General features: G+C 48.6%; 1 protein-coding gene across 1 annotated transcript in view; it reads right to left on the bottom strand.

The window, feature by feature from the left end:
• Nucleotides 1–1,931: 1,931 nt before the first annotated feature.
• The window catches only part of HKDC1 (hexokinase domain containing 1), a 39,234-nt gene continuing 19,306 nt past the window's right edge, over nt 1,932–21,859 (bottom strand). The window contains exons 8-18 of the mRNA XM_036336944.1: nt 20,051–20,206; nt 18,496–18,729; nt 17,377–17,681; nt 15,414–15,559; nt 15,201–15,320; nt 12,824–12,919; nt 12,538–12,637; nt 10,850–11,033; nt 8,426–8,581; nt 6,184–6,417; nt 1,932–2,804 (exon numbers count right to left, since the gene is read on the bottom strand). Coding sequence (XP_036192837.1) covers nt 2,657–2,804; nt 6,184–6,417; nt 8,426–8,581; nt 10,850–11,033; nt 12,538–12,637; nt 12,824–12,919; nt 15,201–15,320; nt 15,414–15,559; nt 17,377–17,681; nt 18,496–18,729; nt 20,051–20,206 — 1,879 coding nt within the window. The 3' untranslated portion in view covers nt 1,932–2,656. The remainder of the gene's footprint in view (nt 2,805–6,183; nt 6,418–8,425; nt 8,582–10,849; nt 11,034–12,537; nt 12,638–12,823; nt 12,920–15,200; nt 15,321–15,413; nt 15,560–17,376; nt 17,682–18,495; nt 18,730–20,050; nt 20,207–21,859) is intronic.

Raw genomic sequence — 21,859 nt, 5'->3', positions numbered from 1 at the left:
TCCCCCTGTGGGAGTGCACTGATCACCAGGGGGCAGCTCCTATGTTGAGCGTCTGCCCCCTGATGGTCAGTTCATAGTGACCAGTCATTCCACCGTTTGGTTGATTTGCATATTAGGGTTTTATTATATAGGATTAGTTTCCTGCTAAATCTTGTTATAGAATGCATTAATAAATCAGCACATATGTTGCTATATCACTACTTTAATATTCTAATGACTGGAATTCATGACCATTGGCTTCCTTTGTAATCCTATGTATTTTACACATTTAAAAACATTCTGTGAAAAGATCCATAGGTTGCACGATTGTCAAAGGGGTTTATGGTGCGTGTGTGTGTGTGTGTGTGTGTGTGCACGCGCGCACAGGTTGAGAGCTCCTGATCTAAAGGACTCAGGACATGGGTAGGAATTCATCTTGTTCCTTTTACCATATTGTATTGTAGATATTTATGTCTTTCCTCCCTTGTTAGCTTTGAGTTCTTACAAAGCAGGAATGGTGTCTTATATTTCTTTGAGTCCTTAGTACCTACAACAGGAATTGGCACTCACTGAACCATCATTTATAGAGTATCTACTGTGTGTAAGGCTCAAGTCCCATTGGGTGAGGCAAAAGAATGGAGAATTCAAAGGTGAGCAATAATTCATTCATTCAATCAATCATGTATTCATTTAGAGAACTGTCCAATAGCTACTCAATACCAGCCACTGTGGTTGGCCCTGGGGACAACAGAAAAAAATGAGACCCAAGTCTTCATTCTCATGGAGCACCCATTCAGCTAATGGGAAGAAGAGAACACAAGATTTCTGAAGACAGAGAAATGGGAATGAGGTCACTCTTTCTGCAGAGTCATTGGGAAAGTGTCGTTCTTAAATCTATGTTCATCTGCTCTTTCTAGCCAACGATTCCAGGGAGAAAGTAACCACCGGACTAGAAACATGCTCTTCCCAAGAGGAAAAGTCTGGGGTTCCCCTGGGGATCATTTACCTTGTGTGGTTGTGGTCTTGCCTAGCAAACTTTGAGAAGTTAGTCCTCCATGGCCCCAGGTGTTTCAGGGGCTGCCTGTCCAAAGGCAGCAAGCCGATGTCTGCCCTCACTGTGGTTCCGGTTCCGTTACGGTTCAAGGATTCTGTGATGCCATCAATTAGTCAGAATGCGCAAGGTTGCCTGGATACCTCGGGGTTTCTTTTTCTTGTAAGAGACCAAGGCTGGGCGACCTCCTCATTTTGCCAAACATGTGCTGAGAGACCAGGCTGCGAGAGACATGGTGGTGCAGCTACCTGACTCTGGGCCAGGTCATCGGTCTAAGCAGATGGCAAAGGAGAGACCCCCAGCAGAACTGGGAGCTGGGCGCGTCTTCCCATGGAATGGGAGAGCTGGAGGAAGATAACAAAAAGATACCAAGGACAACAGGCTTGGGGTTCACTAAGACAAAATATGATCAGGTAACACATTTCCCCAGAGAGATCTAACCTTAAAATACAAAAAGATAAATTTATTAAATCCATACAGACTGTCTCCAGAGAGATATAATCTTAAAATACAACAAAGTCCATTTTGATTAATTTAGCACCCACCCACAGCAGTATCGCCATAAATGTTGACTGAATGTATGAAAAAAAAACTTCCCAGAGAATCTCATCTCCCTCATGTGTTGCAGCCCCAGCGGGCCTCTCTCTCCCCAAGGGGCCTCTCTCTCATTCGACTGTGGGATCCTGAGATAAAGTCGCTGGGAGTATTCCTTCAAATGAAATTTGGATAATCTGTTAGAGATATTGCAGCAGATCTTCCATATATTTCCCCCTGTTGGTAAGAAGTTTAGACTAGAGAGATGCTTTCAGCAACTTGTGACTCTGTGCCCCTTATTCCACCAGCAGAGCATGAAGTTACCAAGTAGGCCTCCCAGGCGAAATATTAACACCTTGTGCAAAGATTCTTGGGAAATAAATATCTTTTATTAATTTACTGGATTTCATATACCCAATAGTTCTTAAAACAAGTATTAACAATAGCAACACAAACCACATGTAAAATGAAAAACAGGTCCCGCCAATGACACCCTTCCCAGGGATACATGGGTATTGAGAAAATCCTACACGGTGCTGACATCACTCCTGGTGAGCATAAAAAAGGTTCCTACAGGCTCCCTGGCAATCAACCCTCCTTCATCCTGGGCCTGAACTCTAAAGTCTTTGGAGTCAACATGACAAGTTAAGGACAAGTTAGATGAGATCAAGTAGAGGGCTCAGTCTACTACAGCGATGGCCGAAGCATGCCAGTGGGAGCTCAGCCAGCCAGGTCACATGGCAGATCATGTATACGCTGTTAAATCCAGCAGCCACAAGACCCAAAGCCATAGAGAACTGACAGGCCAGGCCTCAACTGAAAATTTTGCTGAAAGGGGATCTCTCCAGCCACGTGCTTTGAGTTTACAAGTTGGCCCATCTTGGACCCAAATATGCCAAATAGAGCTTTCATGTACTCCCCTTGAAAACCAGTAACAAAATGCTAAGAATGCCCGAGAAACTGGGGTTCTCTTTCAGCCATCCCGAAGGCGAAGACAGCCAGAAGCTTGCCTGTTGGTCCCTGATCAAGTCATCGGCCAGAGGAAAGGCTTGTCAGCATCTAAGGCACATTGGGCCCCGCCGCGAGGCCGTCCTAGTTCTCCTTCTGTGCCTGCTGCAGCCTCTTGGCCACAGCAGTGATCAGAGCTGCTCCCTTCCCACTCCCATCTTCTGACAGCATGAACGTCACATCACATTTAGGGGCTAGTTCTTTCACCGTTTCCTGCAATATCCAAGAAAAGCTATGAAAAAGAGAAAGAAAAGGAACATCATCAGCACTTACATAGGGAATCATCGTATTTATAAATTATTTCCATCTAGTTTGTTGCTTTTAGCTTGCTTCTCAAGGATCCAGAACAGCTTACACAGTTTTTTAGATAGCTGCTTTAATATTACCTTTAACTGAGCAACTGCTAATGCCAGAGAATAGTCTAGGAAGGTGTTTCACAGACAGAACATCAAAGTGTAACCAATAGTAGTTCGAAAATAATTATTACTATCGTCACTACATAAATAAGAAACTTGTCCAAATTTGTACAAACTAGTCCATTTATTAAGATTTGGACCAGGCCAGTCTTTTTCCAAATCCCACCTTTTTTGGTTCAAAATTTCCCCCAATTTTTATTTTCAAATTTTTCAAATGTTGAAAGCATAGTTCAGTGAGTACCTCTATACCTTCTGCCTCGTCTCAACAAAGTTAAAATCTTGCCCTGTTTGATCCATCCATTCACCCATCTCTCTTCCCATTAATTTTCCCCCAAAGCTCACAGTCTTAATCACAATACTTGGCCTCTCTATCATTTGAGATATTAAATCCATTAGAATTTACATCCTGGGAGTCAGTTAGCAGGCCAGTCTGTGGAATCAAAGTGTGTCTACCAAAAGCCTGGGATGAGGGTTACTGTAATGGTACAGGTGGCAGTTATCTCTGAGGGCCAGCATGCCAGAGAAGGCTCTGAGCCCAACTCTACCACATAGCCAGTGGGTGACTCTGGCCAACCACTGCAGCTCCTTGGGGCTCTGCTGGTTCAGTGGGAGGAGAAGGGAATTTTATCAGAGGCACAGTCAGGGTAATCAGTCCCAAACTTCCCAGGAGATAGGAGAAAATGGCTTGGCAATCACTGCTTAATCAAGTCTTTCTTTCTTTTTCTTTTTTTAAATATACAATTATTCAGTGGTTTTTAGTGTATTCCCAAAGTTGCGCAACCATCACCACTGTCTAATCCCAGAACATTTCTGTCATCCTAAAAAGGAAACCCATACCCAACAACAGTTGCTCTTGATTCACACTAACCCCAGCAATCACTAATCTTTCTATCTTTATATATCTGCCTATTATGAACATTAATATAATGGAATCTGTTATATGTGGCCTTTTGTGTCTGGCTTCTTTCATTTAACATGATGCTTTTTCAAGATTCGTCAAAGTTGTAGCACGTGTCAGTACTTCATTCCTTTTTATGAGTATTAGTTCATTGTATGGCTATCCTACATTTTGTTTACCCACCCAGAAGCTGATGGACACTTGGGCTGTTTTCCCCTTTTGGCTAGTATGCATAATAATGCTATAAACATCACTAACAAGTTTGTGTGTGAACACGTTTTCAATTCTCTTGAGTACACCTAGCAATGAAATTGCTGGGTGACGTGGTATAACTCCATGTTGATCCTTTTTAGGAATTGCCAAACTGTTCCCCACCAGCCAGGCATTAGGGCTCCAATTTTGTCACATCCTGATCAACACTTGTTACTGCCACTCTTTTTAATTATGGCCATCCTGAGTGCATGTGAAATGGTAGTTCATGGTTTTGACTTGCATTTTCCTAGTGACTAACGGTATTCGGCATCTTTCTGAGTGCTTATCGGCCATTGTAAATCTTCTTGGAGAGATGTCTATTTAAATCCTTTGTTCGCTTGTTACTTATCTTTATTGTTGAGTTGTATTAAGTGTTCTTTAGCCCTAGCTGGTTTGGCTCAGTGGATGAAGCATCGGCCTGCGAACTCAAGGGTCCCAGGTTCGATTCCGGTCAAGGGCACATACCTTGGTTGCAGCACATCCCCAGTGGGGGGTGTGCAGGAGGCAGCTGATCGATGTTTCTCACTCATCAATGTTTCTAACTCTCTATCCCTCTCCCTTCCTCTCTGTAAAAAATCAATAAAATATATATTTTTTAAAAAAGTGTTCTTTATATATCCCAGAGATGAGTCCCTCATCAGATACATGATTTGCAAATATTTTCTTCCATTCTTTGTTTTCACTTCCTATGGCATATAAAATATTTTAATTTTATGGAGTCCAATTTACCTACACTTTCTTTTGTTGCCTATTCTTTTGATGTCATATTTAAAAACATTGCCTAATCCAAGGTCACAAAGATTTACACCTATGTTTTCTTTTAGGAGTTTTATAGTTTCAGATCTTAATTCAGGTCTTTGATCCATTTTGAGTTAATTTTTGTACATGGTGTGAGGTCAGATCCCTTTTACTGCTTTTTCTTGCCTTACTGCCCTGGCTAAACTTACCCCTGGTTTTCCCCTTGAGGCCACATGTTTTGGAACTGACTCTTACAAACCTCTCCTTGAATCAAGATTCGACTGAGAGACAGAAATCACACAGCCACCTGAGGCAGGATGAGAAGGTACAGTGCTGAAGGGCAGTGGCAAGAGTGCATCCTTGTCTTGTTGCTGATCTTAAGGGAAGAGCATCCACTCTTCCTCTCACCAGTAAGTATGATGCCAGCGGTGGACTTTCCCAGATGCTTTTATACCAGGTTGAGGAAGCTCCCTTCTTCCTACTTTAATGAGTAATTTTATCCTGAAAAGTGTTAAATTTTACCAAATGCTTTGTCTGTACCTACTGAAATGATCATGTGGTTTGTTCCTTGGTCAAGTCTTGGTTCAAGGGAGAGGCTTGGAGGAACCTCAACAAAAATATGTGACCCAAAGGGAAAACCAAGAGACAATACCAGTCAGTTATTCTGAATAATTAGCATCATAGAAAGGGCTAAGGGTCAAGGACTACAATAATAAGTTCATGTATACACCTCAGCATGACTGAAAATCTGTGAAAGCTTGTTAATACTTTTCCTCTTCACCAAAACAAAATGTAAAACACGACATGAAATGGAAATTATAACTTTCATCACTGGAAGTTTTGTGATGAGCCATTCCTGCTACAGCCACCGCTTAACTTAATCCTCACAGCAATCCATGAGGCAGGTCTGATTTTTGTCCTCATTTTACAGGGAGTAAGAAACTGGATTCAAACTCATATTGCCTGACAGGGCTCTTAATCCTTCTGCCCACTTATTCTGAGCTAAGAAAATTATAACCAGCTCATACTAGACAGTGCTCTATGTTATATAAAATGCTCAGTTCAATGACTCCCCTGTGAGGCCAGTATTTACTGAGCACTTTACCTGTATAACCCATGTAATCTTCATGTAGTTCTAGGAGGTGGAGATTATCACTGCCCGCCTTTTACAGATGAGGAAGCTGGGGTTCAGAGGGGATGGCAAATCCTCCCACACCATACCACAGGGCTCAACCTTGCCTGCCAGATTCAACCAGGTCTACTCTTGACCTCAGCGCCCTCCCACCCCATCCTTCTCAGGCACTCACTGAGGGTGCAGCTTGTACAGGGTGCCGTCCACGCCCACAGTGATCTTCAGGTGCTCCAGCCCCTGGTCTTCCCTCCTCTTCTCCACGATGGCAGCCATGCCTGCACCACAGAGCTGGGCCGCCCGACGGGACACAGCTCCACACACCTCCTTCACCACGATGCTGTCCTCGCACGTGCTGTCCAAGCCAAGCTGCTGCAGGATCCTCCTCACCTGGAGGAGGGCCAGCCGATCACTGCAGGAAGAAGAGTGTTATCAAGAGAGAACAACTTAGAAACAACCTCTATGACCACAGAGCAGCTTCGACAGGTAAGGGGGGGTGTAGCCAGACAGTAGAAGCCTTTGTAGACCTTAAAATTGAGTTCGCATGAGAATATCTAATGCTATGAAAAATGTTTATGATGTATTAAGTGAAAACATAAATTATAAAATACTAGCTGCCATATGATCTTGATTTGTTTTTGTTTTTAAATGATGTTTGTCCTTACACACACACACACACACACACACACATAGAGCAGAAGGAAATCTATTCAGATGCTGGAAGGATTGCCAGTAATTCTTATTTTCTTCCTTTTGCTTATGAATAAGCAATATTTATATAGGAAGGAAAAAAGTGGGGTTCCATTACTATGTATAAAATTCCTTCCATGATCTAGCCCTTCACAGTTTACCTAGTTCTTTCCTGTATGTTCCCTTACTCTATCCTCAGAGCCGTCCTTGGGGTTAAGCAGCAGAGCAATTATTTATCTTATAAAGAAGGAAATTGGGTCCAGAGAGGAGCTGCCTGCTGCAGGTCACCCAGCACAAAGAAGTGGGAGAGGAAGCAGAAGCTCAGGCTCTGAGGCTGTAAACCCAGGATGCTTCCCCTCAGGTCACTGTCCCACCCATTCAACACGTGTCGACAGGGTCCACCGTCAGGACAGCAACTGCTAGATTCCCACTGGTACTCGATGGTATGATTTCATTTTAACCCATAAAGGTGCTTTTTAAAATGCCTGCAGAAGTGAAAGCATCCAAAGCAGACACGTTTTGTGTGGCAGAAGCAAATACTTCTGGAGGCATATAGGTCCTGACAACTTGCTTTGTCCGGAACAACTTTCCTTGTGTTCAAAAAAGCGAGGCAAAGATCAGTCAATCTGTTTATCTCCTGCACACAAGGGAGCAACTGTTTCCCCCACGAAAGAGGAGCCTCTGGTCACCAAAGGCAGCGACTTTCAACTTGCACTTTCGGATTGGATGAGTTAAAGACCAGACCCCTCCGCCCCCCAAAAAAGACAGCTGAATGTTTGCTAATCATCACTTCAAAAACACAAAATTGCTGCTGGTGCTGCAGATTCTACCACCCTCTCCTTAAAGAGAACTACTCTGCATCAGCCCATCGCATTTCCCTCATTAAATGCACTGCTTTCATTTATAAAGAGTTTGCTTTTCCCCCCAGGATGATTTGTGGCTTGCTGGCACCTGGCCATAAAGACCAGGAGAATTAAATGAAGGAAGTCAAATTGAGAGAAATTCCAAACACAAAGCCTCTGATCACATCCAGGGCTGGTAGGAGAAACAGTGAAACTGCCATGTGTGCATAGCTGGTGGCAGTGGGAACTGGAATTACCTTTTAAAAAAGTGTGTCCAGCCCAGCTAGCGTGGCTCAGCAGTTGAGCATCAACCCAAGAACCAAGAGGTCACTGGTTCGATTTCTGGTCAGGGCACATGCCTGGGTTGTGGGCTCGATCCCCAGTGGGCGGCAAGCAGGAGGCAGTGGACCAATGATGTTTCTCATCGATGTTTCTATCTCTCTATCCTTCTCCCTTCCTCTCTCTCTAAAAATCCATTAAAAAAAAGAAAATATGCTTGCAAACATTCAAGAACTTGAAAGGGAATATAATATGCAAAAATAAAAACCGCTGTATTTAGTGGTGAGCATGTGGGTGATTTTTTAAAATGACTTTGCTTTCATATTAGGGATATATTTTCTTTTTAGGAACAAAGGAGGATCATTTCCTGGCCTCAGCTAACTCCTGGGTAACAGTTTAGGAACCCAGAGCCCAGGCAGGCTGCTGGCCCCTCAGCTGTGAGCACGCCCTGGGCTGTGGTCCTGAAGCAGCTGGAGAGACGGGGCAACCCCTCCTCATCTGGCCTTGCTGTTTCTATTCTTAAATCTCAAACCCGCCTACCCCCAGCATGACAGCAGCACATCCAAGTCAGGGCTCTCACACTGAGCAGTGAACTTGACCGCACGTCACCTTTCAATCTGGGACAGGAATTTGGTTTCAAAGATGCCCCTGGTGCGGAGACGCTCTGAAATCTGCCCCCGGAAGAGGAGGCCCTGCTTGGTCAGGTCAATCAGGATCTGCCGCACAATCTCCCCCAGGTACATCCCGCTGGTCATTTTCTCGTATCTGTTTGGGAAAGAGGGATAAGGTGGGTGAGAGCAGGAAAACCAGCGCTGATGAATGGTTCCCGAAAGGACATGGGTCGGGTGTGGAAGACAGACCACTGGCCGCCGCCAGCTGCCTGGTTTGGAGTGTTTCGGAGTGAGCAGTGGCCAACGGAAATGCAGTGATGTGGGAGAGCCAGGCTTTGGAGTCACGGGGAGCGGGAGCCAGGTCCCAGCTCTGCCACATACCAGGGGCACCTGAGCAAGCACTGAGCCATCATCTATAAAACAGGGACCAAAACACTGACCGCACAGGCTGTCGGGAGGCAAGCCTCAGTGTACAGCAGGTGCTGAGCAGAGCTGGTCCCTCTCCTGTTCCCAAAGCCAACGCCCCTCGTTTGCATGACACATCTGTTCTACTGGAGATGCTCCTTTCTAGTTGAAGGAATCTGTCCCACTAGAGACTCTGCTCCACCAGGTAATACATTTACACTGTCCGCACACACCAGGGTCCTCAAAAGCTGTCACCACCCTGTCCCCTTTCTGCCAGGCTGTGAGCAGCATTTGGGAAGGAGCAAGAGGAGACGTGCCTTGTGACCAGCAGGCACCGCACAGGTGTCTGCACGGGTGTGTGTGACCGTCACCAGCCACCGTGACACAGGCTGGGCTGCCCCTGCCTGCAGGGCTGAATGGGAAGCGGAGAGTGGCCGAGACTTGTGTGTTCTCCTCGCTGATCAGGCCCTAACGCAGTGACGGCGAACCTTTTGAGCTCGGCATGTCAGCATTTGAAAAACCCTAACTTAACTCTGGTGCCGTGTCACATATAGAAATTTTTTGATATTTGCAACCATAGTAAAACAAAGATGTATACTTTTGATATTTATTTTATATATTTAAATGCCATTTAACAAAGAAAAATCAACCAAAAAAAATGAGTTCACGTGTCACCTCTGACACACGTGTCATAGGTTCGCCATCACTGCCCTAACGTGCGCCCAAGATGAAACAGACAGATGATGGCAGCAAATTCAAAAGTGCTGCCCCCTTAAGTCCTCATTCCAAAAATGTAAGCCTCCAGTGGATTCAGACACAGAACTAAGTCAGAAGGCCTCGCCCCTTAAGAAGAGCCATGATAGCCGGATGCCCCAGTGTGGGGTTCAGAGATAAATACATTGATCAGATTTTTATTTTTTGGAGCAAGTGCCAAGGAAGATGAGGGACCACGGGGCCTCTCCTATGTCGTGCTCTCAGTTCAACATGTGGCCCAGTCATCCCATTACACAACCTATGTGCTCAGCTTCTTCACGTGGCTGTCACCCATCACAACAAATCTGCATTTCCCGCTTACTTTATATACTAAGACACTGAGTTTAGTTGTGACCTGACAGTAAAACATTTACTCTCTGGTACATCATAGAAAGTTTGCCAGCTCCTGTTCTAATGGACAAGCCCAGGTTAACGATCAATTCCTAGCATGATAGCTCTATCCCTAGCTACCCCTTTCTCTTCTTCTCAAGAAGGTATATGACAGTGGTTCTCAACCTTTTGGCCCTTTAAATACAGTTCCTCATGTTGTGGGGACCCCCAACCATAAAATTATTTCGTTGCTGCTTCATAACTGTAATGCTGCTACTGTTATGAATCGTAATGTAAATATCTGATATGAAGGATGGTCTTAGGCGACCCCTGTGAAAGGGTCGTTTGACCGCCAAAGGGGTCGCGACCCACAGGTTGAGAACCGCTGGTATATGAGGATGCAAGCAAAAATGTACTCTACTTTTTTTTAAAGAACCATCCACTGTTTTCAGTAGGGTCAGTAGTTGGAATACACCTCACAGGTGACTGTGACCCACGTTGGGACATGACATCATGTTGAGAACCGGAACTCCCATCCTTCCTGTGGCCACTTCCTCGCCCAGAACAACAGAAGCCAGCAACCTGGCAGCCAGCTCTTAAAATGCTGAATTGGACCTCTCAGAGGCCCATCCTGAGAGGGCACCCAGAGTCACCAGGCCCCTGCTCTGTGACACCTGGCCCACAGACAGCCTCTGCCTCCACTAGCCACGCCCTTTATGATGTCCTATGGTAGTTAGAAAAAGGCAACCCTTTGTTCTACTTATTGGAAATTTGTCATAATATTTTGCTTTTGTTCAAATAACACACTAACATGTAATAGTAGTTGTAATATAATAAGAAAATGGCACACACACCCTCCCCCCCCCCCCCCCGCCAAGATCTGGTAAAGTGGTATATGCACAACCCGCACACATGTACACATCTGCCTTCTCACCTTTGTTTGCCGGGATTCAGGGACCCCTCATCCACCTCCTTGTCATATTGGGTCCGGATGTCATCTATGCAGCCATTATCTCCAAATCCTCCCCACTCTGTGTTAATGCACATCTTCCCTTCGTCCCCTTCCACCACCTCTATGTTCCTCATCTCCTCCATGTAGCACATATTGCTGCCCGTTCCTAGAAGGAATCAGGAAGAGACTTTAGTCTTCAACAGACACCACCAGATCTTAAAGAGGCAGTGGAGCGCAGTAGACAGGACTTTAGGCTTAGAGTCAGACAACTGGATTGGAGTCAAAAGCTGAATTGCAGCTTTATACCATTGCTGAGTGACCTTGGACAAGTATCTCATCTTTCAGAGACCCAATTTCTTCATCTGTGAAAAGGAAACAATGCCTGCCTCATAGATTTGTTATTTAAAAAAAAAAAAAAATGAGATGAGCTTCGGCTGGTGTGGCTCAATGGTTGAGCATCGACTTATGAGCTAGGAGGTCACAGTTTGATTCCAAGTCAGGGCACATGCCCTAGTAGGGGGTGTGCAGGAGGCAGCCAATCAATGATTCTCATCATTGATGTTTCTATCTCTCTCTCCTCCCTGCCTCTCTGAAATCAATAAAAAATATTTTTTTTTAAAAATGAGATGTTTATAAGTTTCCTCCACATAGTAAGTATTCAATCAATGGTGATAGCAGCAGCAGCATCACCTCCATCATCATCCTTGTTAAGCTATAGGCACACAAAGTGAGCCTCCAAGTAGTCATAGAGTTAGCAGTCGGAGCTGGAAAGGACCATGAGGAATCGTCTAGTCTTGGACAAGCAAATGTTTAGCATCTATACGCCACCCTCTTCTCCTAGGCCCATGACATGACCTAAGAACTATTCTCAACACAACAGTCCAGGCAACTATTATATGGAATTAAGCAAATCTCACCTCTTTGCTCGCCTAAATAGAGCCCAGCCCCTCCCATAGATGAGGAAATGCAAGTTCAGACAGAATAGTAACCTGCCCAAGGTCACAAAGCAGGTGAGAGTTGGGGTGAGATCAAACCCCTTATCTGGCATTGAAGACATCTCACTGTATCCCCATCTGCTTGTTCCACCTACTCCTCACCTCCAGGAACTCCAGACAACCAACTGGAACAACTTTCGCAGATTGTCATTACTTAATCTGTGCCTCTCAGTTGGAATGCCCTTCATCCCCATCTCTACCTGTTCAACTCCCACCTTTTTCCTCACCCTGCTGGAGCCATCCCACCCTAGTCCTTAATCACCATCAGACTTCTCCTCCCCTAGGTTTCTTTCCAAATCTTCCCCATCCTGTGAACCCAGACAGCCAGAAAAGGTCAGAGAACATTGGAGCCAGCTTTGGGCCAACAAGATTCAACTGAGGTCTCCTTCCTCCCAGGGTAGTCTGCTCCAAGGCCCTAATCTGAAAGTCCCCCTTTTTTATATCATTCTTCTTCAACAGAAAGGACAACTTTGACTTACTACCCTTAATGAAGAAAGATATTAGGTAAACACTTAGGAATTCTAGAATCCCAGCCTTAACTTCATCTCTGCCTTGGACAAAGCCAGCTCCAGAGGCTCTGTATAATGGAGCAATCTCCCCCGCCTCACTATGTTAAAAAGGATCCTCCAAAGAATCAGATGGGAGTAGGCCAATGGGACATGCCTGACCACTTACCCGCAATCAGGCCAATCTCACAATTAGGATCTTCATAGCCACAGGTCATCATGGTCCCCACTGTGTCATTCACAACTGCAACTATGTCCAGGTCAAACTCCTGCAAAGGAAGCAGCTCTACTGTAGGTGGAATGTGCAACTGGACTAGGAGGGGCATATTGACCCAGAGTAGGAGTGGGGTGTGTGTGAGGGAGGTCAGAGTCACAGGGCTGGACGTAGGATGGTAGGCCAAAGGGGTTTGGGGGAAGGGGCTAAGTCAGGCATGAGCCTCAACACCGTATCATACGTTTCTCCTCTTGATGGCTTCCCTGAGCATATCCACCATGTCTTCCCCTTCACAGTCAGTCGCCTTAAAGCCTTTGGTCCACTCAATGAGTATCCCCTGAAAGAAAGGAGGAGAAATTCACTTGAGCAGTAGTTTTCTGGGACCTCAACATCTAATAGGTAGTCTGGTGTGTGTGCTTTTGATTGCTTCCATCTATGCAGCCCTAACACTGGGCCCAGAGGCATTACAAAGCATGATGTGCAGACAGGGTCTACTTCTGAGTGGAGTAATTGCAGTAATTCATATTCATCAGTGACCAGCTCATGTTCCCAGGCCATGACTGTACAGAGCAAAGGCCTGGATCACTTTTTTTTTTTTTTTTTTTTTTTTTTTATTCTTAGTTAAGGTATTACAAATGTGTCCTCATCCCCCCCTTAGGCCTGGATCACTTCTAATCTAGCCAAGGACAGATTAAGATGTGATTAATGATAAGGCCACAACTGTTTATGAAAGCATTGTTCCACAGTAAAACACTAGAGGCATCCTATCATTCCAAAAAATGGATCTATCACCTTGTACATCAATACAGGAAATGTCATCTATCCTATCTAATAAAAGAGAAACATGGTAATTAGCCATACATCCGCTAACCTTCCCATTGGCTAATCAGGGTGATATGCCAGCCAAGATGGCGGCCGGCAGCCAGGCAGCTTGAAGCTAACATGAGGCTTGCTTGCTTCAGTGACGGAGGAAACCAACGTTCCCCGCCTGCCTTGCTGGCCTCTGAGCTTGCAGTTTGAAACATTGTTACAAATATAGAAGCTAAACAAAACCCCAGAAACCTGCTTTCAGCCAGCCAGGATCTCAGAGCTGGAGTTGATACAGTGTTTCGATTATAGAACCCAAACAAACCAGATACCTGCTTTCAGCAGCAGAGGCCTCAGAGCTGGAGCCAGAGCTAAAACTGGCCCAGAATAAAAAAAAAAAAAGAAAAAAAGGAGCAGTTGGGAGCTTCAGTCACCCGCCAGCCTGAAAACAGCCCTCAGCCCCTCACCCAGACTGGCCAGGCACCCCAGTGGGGACCCCCACCCTGAAGGGTGTGTGACCAGCTGCAAACAGCCATCATCCCCTCACCCAGGCTGGCCAGGCATCCCAGTGGGGACCCCCACCCTGATCCAGGACACCCTTCAGGGCAAACCAGCCAGCCCCCACCCATGCACCAGACCTCTATCCTATATAGTAAAAGGGTAATATGCCACCCAGCACCGGGATCAGCGGAGCCGCGAGGCCTCCCAGCACCAGGATCAGCATGACAGGGGGCAGCGCCCAAACCCCCTGATTGCCCTGTGGCTCTGTGTGTGACAGGGGGCGGGGCCACAACCTCCCTATCTGCCCTGCTCTGTTCATGACAGGGGAAGGCGCCCCAACCCCCTGATCAGCCCTGCTCTATGCCTGATACAGGGGAGCTCCCCAACCCCCTGATCGCCCTGCAGCTCTGTGTGTGACAGGGTGCGGCACCCCAACCCCGCCCCCCCTAAGGGCCCTGCTCTGTGTGTGACAGGGTAGAGCCATAACCTCCCCATCAGCCCTGCCCTGAGTGTGAGAGTGGCGGCGCCCCAACCCCCTGATTGGCCCTGCTCTGTGGGTGATAGAGGGCGGCGCCCCAACCCCCTGATCCGCCCTGCTCTGTGTGTGACGGGGGCAGTGCCCCAACTCCCCTATCGGCCCTACTCTGTGAGTGACAGGGGGGAGCTCCCCAACCCCCTGATGGGCCCTGCTCTGTGTGTGACAGGGTACGGAGCCCCAACCCCGATTGGCCCTGCTCTGTGCGTGACAAGGGGTGGCGCTGCAACCTCCCCATCAACCCTGCCTTGAGTGTGACAGGGAGCGGTGCCCCAAACCCCCAATCGGCCCTATCCTGAGCGTGACAGGGTGGCATCGCAACCTCCCAATCCGCCCTGCAATGTGCATGACAGGGGGTGGTGCCCTAACTCCCCAATCGGCCCTGCTCTGAGCCCAACCAGGGGCTGCACCTAGGGATTGGGCCTGCCCTCTGCCACCCAGGAGCAGGCCTAAGCCAGCAGGTCGTTATCTCCCGAGGGGTCCCAGACTGCGAGAGGGCACAGGCCGGGTTGAGCCCCCACCCCCCCCGAGTGCACAAATTTTTGTGCACCAGGCCTCTAGTATATATATAAAAGCCAAGCGACCGCAATGCCTGAACGACCGGTTGCTTTGACACACACTGCGGCCCCAACCGCCCGCGGCCCCTCCCCCAGCTGCCCTGTCCTAAGGCCCCTAAATAAAATGAACAGTGACTCAGAGGTACCTTGGGATTCCCCTCGTGGAGGAGGGCAGCCCACCCCACGGGGCTGGCTGGGAGTCTGGTGGGGCCACTTACCTTATCGATGCCTGTCTGCCTGCAGGGAAATGAGAATGTGAAGCCCAAAGGCAGCGGGACTCCCTTGAGGCCCATGTAGTCCAAGAAGTCAGAGATGCACTGCACGATGTGGTCAAACAGCTGCAGGTAGAGAGTGGCAGTCACCCAGGCGGGCAGTGACCGGGGGCGGGGAGGCTGGCACCTCAGCGCACAGACCCACGGCCTGATGCTTACCTCCTCGCCGGTGCCCTGCATGATCTCCAGAGGGATGGCGAAGATCTTGTTGTACATTCGCACTGACCTCCGGCCGCTTCTGATCTTCACCAGGAGGACGCGGAAGTTGGTTCCCCCCAGATCCAGGGCAAGGAAATTTCCTCTCTCTGTGGGGGAGAAAGTGGGGCTCCGCTCCACCAGCATGCACAGAGCAGGGACTCGGGGGAGGCATGGGGGGACGGAGATGAGGAAAAGGAGCAGCCTTAGAGCCTGCCCTGGGCACAGATCCAGAGCACCCGCAGGCCCGGAGCTGTCGGAGGCCAGCCTGCTTTTCCTGCACCTGGTAAAGGCCACAACGGTACTTATGCTCAAAGAGCCTCTGAGGGTGAGTCAGGCCAGGCTTCCCTGAGTGCAATGGCCTCCGGAAGGTGGCTCCATCTGTCTGTGTGGCCTGGAGGAACTGCTCATCACGTGATAGAAAGATTCTTCCCACCCCTGCTCTCCCCTTCTCTGGGTTCCCTCACCCCCACCTGGCTGGTTTGGCTCAGTGGATAGAGCATCGGCCTGTGGACTGAAGGGTCCCGGGTTTGATTCCAGTCAAGGCATGTACCTCGGTTGCAGGCCAGGGTCCCTGGCCGGGTCAGGGCACATGCAGGAAGCAACCAATAGATGTGTCTCTCTCACATCGATGTTTCTCTCGCTCTCTCTGTCTCTCCCCCTCCCTTCCACTCTCTCTAAAAATCAATGGAAAAATATCATCGGGTGGGAATTAACAACAAAAGAAATCAAGTTCAACCTTCAATACCACCCACTGCCTCTCACTTCTCCAGCATCGCAGAGAATCACAGACTGTTCTGGAAAGCCTTTTGCCTTGCTCTCTGTCTCACCGTACTGCAGCCACACTGGCCATTTTGCTGTTCCTTGAATTTGCCAAAGACACCACTCCTAGCAAGCTCTTACCCCTCACCCTGCTCTATTTGTCTTCACAGCACCTGTCATTACATGGCATATATGGCGTTTGTTTATTGTCTGCCAATCCACCAGAACATAAGCTCCACCAGGGTAGGGACTGTGTTTTTCTTCACTGCTCTATCACCAAGACTAGAACTGAGCCTGACATAGTAGGTGCTTAATAAAACTTCGAGGGATGAAGGCAGGAGGATGAACGGGATGAAGGAATGAATAATTGAACAGTATTCCTACTGCTCTCAGTTTTTTCCCCATGTAGACTCCAAGAACTTTGGCTCTGGAAAAGATCTTTGCTGTTGAGAGTTCCAAAGTACAGCTGTGTGGCCGTGAGTATGTCATCTAACCTCTCTGAGTCTGTTTTGGCATCCATAAGATGGGAATCACTCTCTATTTATGTAACACACAAACTGGTTGTGAGGATGAAATGAAATGTTCAAAAGCAAACTACAAGCTAGAAAGCATCCGACCAAGGTCATTATTTCTGGGTGCAGTTCATGAGGTTCGAAGAGGTGAAGTAACTTCTCTAAAGGACTGACTCCGCTGTGGAGTGGCTCCTCTCAGCTGAGCACCAAGCACCAGGAGGAGGATCAGGGCTTGGAAAAGTCAGGGGCAGAGAGTGCTGAGGGGAGAGCAAGAGAGCCACGCCTCGGGAGGGAAGAGAGGCAGAGAACCGCGGGAAGGCCAGCCAGCCGACTCCAAGTGTCCAGATGGCAGCTCCCAGGAACAGCATCTGGGTCTTCTGTTTGCCAACAACATGGGGTACACACCATGTTCTCAGCTACACAGACGCACACGCCCTCTGCGGGAGGCGATCTCTCCACCAGCGTGCACAGAGCAAGGCCGTTGGTCAACCCGGCAAATAGATGCAGAAGGAGTACTGACCTTCAACCCTGGCCCCCGCCCGCCGTTACAGACATGAACCCAAAGCTCTTCAAATAAAACACCTAACCGGATTGAAGGAGCTCGTGGGAGGTCTGGGTGGCCCTTCGGGAAAGAGAGCTTGTGCACGGCCCACCTGTGCCATCCGGCATCCCGCAGACGTAGCTGGGCAGCATCTTGACGGTGGCCAGCAGGTGGGTGTCCCTCTTCAGCCCATACTCGAGCTCAGCCCGCATCTTGTCCCGCACGCCCACGAGCTGCTCCCGGGTCAGTCGGAACAGAGCCAGCACCTGGTCCACCTGCTTCCGCTGGGCCTGCACGCGGGCAGCCACCGCCGTCACCATGGCTGCCCCCTTGGTGCTGCCACTCTCCGACAGGAAGAAGCGGACGTCACAGTTCGGGACCAGTCTCCTCACCACCTTGTGCAGGCGTTTGGGGTATCTGAAGGCAGGGGTGATGGCAAAATACAGAGCAGTCACACAGGCCCGGCCCGGCCAATGGGAACAGGCGCAGGGCAGCATGCGCTGGGTCCTGGGAGCCCTGCTCGGCCAGGGCTCACCCCTTTCGTCGCAGGTGGTATGGGGCAGGGAGTGATGGGGGGGACCGGGCAGCTGGGGCAGTGGACAGGACACTTGGGAGGCTCGAGGAAGTAGCTATTTTACCACCAATATTTCAACTGGTAGGCCATGTCCATGCATAACATGTTGGCCAAACATCATCGCTGCCCAAAGGGGAAGTGCTTCCCTACCTCCTTCCGGGGGTACCCACCTGACTCCCAGTACCACCTCTGTTAGCCAGAGAGGCGTGTGCACTCCCTCCTTCTAGGAAATTCTCGTGTCCACGTGTTTCCTACCAGAATCCTTCACATGAACTTGGCAACCTCTGGCATCTGATTTCCCCCATGTATAACTGGGTGTATTTTTCCAGTCTTCCCACACAGTAGGTATTCAATAGTAATGGACAGATAGATGAATAGATAGATAGAAGGGTAGCCAGATGGCTAAACACAGAAATGGCTGGCCTTGCTAGTCAGGCAATTGGCTTTAGCAGCGTATTTCTTTAAGAGTGACCCCCCTCTCCCCCTACCCAAGCAACCCAGCCATCTAGCCGAATGCAGCCTCTGAATTCAGCCTTTCCCCTGAATTCTCAGAACCAATGGGAGACAGTTGGTTCCAGAGAAGCAGCACAGTTCGAGCACACTGGGACCCTGCTCCAGGGGAGACTCATGCGCGGGGTGTGGCGCAGCAGCACTCACTGAGGGTGTATCTTGTAGACGGTGCCGTCGACGCCCACTGTGGTCCGGAGCCGCGCCAGCTTCTTATTCTCCCGGAGGCGAGTCAGGATGGCCGCCAGGGCCGCCGCACAGAGATTGGCCGAGCGGAAGGAGACGATGGTGCAGACGTGCTGGACCGCAATGCAGTCGGCCTCCGAAGGCTCCAGGCCCAGGTTCGTGAGGATCTCTCGTGTGTTGGCAAGGCCTTCTTTATACCTGGCCGAGGACAGGAATGTGAGAGGGCCGCCCTTTTCCCTCCATGGAGAGAACCAGCTTTCTCACCTCTCAGGACCGTGAAAAGAAAGAGGCTGGCACACAGTAATCTAATAACAACATCAGAAGGGATCATAGGAGCCACCACTTGTTGAGCACTCACTGTGCGCCAGCACTTGTCTAAGGATTTGACAGGTATTAACTCAACGCTCACAACACTCCTGGGGGAATTCTGTCATTACCCGATTGCTCAGAAGAAGGGACCTGAGGCACAGAGAGGGCTAGTAACTTGTCCACAGTCACACAGCTAGTAAGTGCAAGGCTCGGGATTTGAACTCAGGCAGTTAAATTAGAGTCTACCCTTTTACCCACCTTGTACTATACCGTGTACTATACTGCCTTTCACCGAAACTCAGTCCCTGCCAAGCTCTGCACAAATACAGACACTGGGAGTCACACGCGATTTTGCTGAGCTCAGAATCTAAACTGATTACAAAGCTCGGGGCAATGCCAGGGTTTCTCAGCCGGAGGAACCAGACCATAAGTTGGCTGGGGCCACGCCCCACTACAGGGACCTGTGTGTGAGGCCTCAGAGCCCCAAAGCCAGCCCCCAGCAGGACCAGGTAGAGAAGGCTCTTGCTATGGCAGGAGTTCATAACTTGGATTCCATGCGTGGGCTTTCATGGGTCTAAGGATGCCCTGATATTATAAATAAAGTTGTGTGCAAATGTGCCTTTTGGGAAGAAAGGGTCCAGAACTTGAATCTGATCCTCAAAGGGGTCTGTGACCCTAAACATTTTATAAATCACAGTGTTAGGGGAAGCGGAAGGTAACAAAACAGGAGGAGGGTAGACCTCCGTCGGCCGAATCCCAGGCTGATGAAACCCACCAGAAGCCACAGCTGAGTCACGACAGGCACTGCTAACCCTCCTCAGCTGTAATCAGGTCTAAAATCGTCCTGGTGAGGCCCCAGCTGGTTTGGCTCAATGGATAGAGCGTCAGCCTGCAGACTGAAGGATCCCAGGTTCGACTTCAGTCAAGGACACATGCCTGGGTTGCAGGCTCGATCCCCAGTAGGGGGCGTGCAGGAGGCAGCCAATCAATGATTCCATCTCATCATCAGTGTTTCTAACTCTCTCTCCCTCTCCCTTCCTCTCTGAAATCAATAAAAATATATTTTAAAAAATATAAATAAATCACCCAGATGAGGAAGAAGACCTGGTCCCTTCCCTTCCGCTGTACCCCTCTCATGAGAAGACCGCCCTGGCCGCCCACCCTGCACGAAGCCTCCGCATCCAGACGGGAGGGACCCTCCAGAGCTTACTTCTCCATGGCAGCCACGTGCCGTGTTTCAATCTTGCCCTTAGTGTGGAGACTGGAGGACTTCTTGCCGCCAAACAGGAGGCCTGCCTTGGTCATCTTCACCAAGATGAGCCTGACGAGTTCGCCGAGGTACAGGCCGCTGATCATCTTCTCAAACCTACAATTTGGTGAGCAGGTCAGTGCCAGGTTGGCTTTGAGGGAATGGAAATTATTTTAAGTGAAAGGGAGAGGGCGAGGATGGTCAACTCCTTGGGCCAGGACTGCTCCGCATCTCCAGGGAAAGGGGTGTGTGCTGGGGAGCAGGTGCATCCAAAGCAGGAATTTACTTTCCAGGTGTGCAGTTCTGTGTTTAAATATTTTCTAGGAGGTACTTTTCACCGGGCTTCTTAGAAAAATGGTTTGATCCCAGGGCCGGGGCTGGGAAGACACCATCTTCTTCTGGGCCAGGAGAAAAAAGGTGATGGGAACATGTCAAAGGATGTGGGGACCAGCTTGTAGGGGATTCCACTGGCCAAGTGTGAAAAATTTGAACATCAAAATAAATAATGATAGGAAGAAATTATAACCTATGAAATAAAACAATTCTACGTGTCCATATTGGTCTGACTAGGTCAATGGAGGGGATAAGAAAGCTCTTTCTCACAGTGAAATAACAATGAATGAACAGAGGAAATGATGCATTGGAATTCATCCATGGATGCTGAGGCTAGAAAACGAAGGTTTCATGAGAAACAGGATGCTTCCATAATCCCAAACATCCCTTCACCAGACACGCATTCCAGAGGGAATCATGGTAAACATATGGTGGAGAAGCTGTTGCACTTCCCCTTCACCAGGGGGTTCAGGTAGCATCACCGGTAACTGAGCAAACACGCGCCTCCAGATACACAGCACCGGAGAGGACACGTGTCCGGTGGGAAGTTCCTGCCAAAAACCCATCACCAGAACCCAATCACAAGGAAACATCAGACAAACCCAAGCTGAGGGACATTCTGTAAGATAAATGGCTTTGTGTGCATCAAGATCGTGAAACACAGATCCCACAGAAGTGGTCCAGATGGAAGGAGGCTCGCGAGACCCGCCAGAAAATGCAGTGTGCGATCCTGGGCGGGAGCCTGGGCCAGGACCACTTGTTTCTTTTGATGAAGGACATTAGTGAGCCAGCTGGTGAATTCTGAATCGGTCTGTAAATTAGATATTGAACTTATTACGTGTTGACGCCCTAATTTTGATCATTATACTTAGTTTATGTAAGAGAAGGTACTTGTTTTCAGGCAATACACTCTGACGTCCTGAGGAGTGAAGGGATGTTATGTATGCAACTTAGTCTCAAAGGTTCAGAAAAATAATTTTACACAGACGTGTGTATTTTATATGTATAGAGACATACACACACAAACATACAGAGAATGGGACTACTTAGGAAATCCGAATGAAGGGGAGTTTCATATGATAGTCACAACTTTTCTGTAAGTCTGGAATTATTTTTTTTAAGTTTAGTTTTTTTTCATTCAACACTTAATGAGTTGCAATAATGTGTACGTGCAGGCAGGAAAGAGAAGCTGCGTGTGCAGCCTGCCTTCAGGGAGAGGCGTGTAGACAGGCTGAGGCAGCCCCAGGACCTCCACGGCAGGAGGTGTGGGGTGCGGCTGAGAAAGGGCCGGGAGCCCGAGGCTGGGAGGAGTCACCAGGTGCTGTGGGCCAGGCCCCGAAGCAGCAGTGTGTCGGGAGCCCTGGAAACACAGTGAGGCACTTGGCTGATCCTGCTTCCTCGGCTGCACTGGCCCGTTGGTGGCCACTCCCCAAACGC

This window comes from Myotis myotis, unplaced genomic scaffold (genome assembly GCF_014108235.1).
Source record: "Myotis myotis isolate mMyoMyo1 unplaced genomic scaffold, mMyoMyo1.p scaffold_m19_p_15, whole genome shotgun sequence".
NCBI classification, from domain to species: domain Eukaryota; kingdom Metazoa; phylum Chordata; class Mammalia; order Chiroptera; family Vespertilionidae; genus Myotis; species Myotis myotis.
Note: the sequence above shows the minus strand (reverse complement) of the source record. Positions and strands in the feature narration are given on the sequence as shown.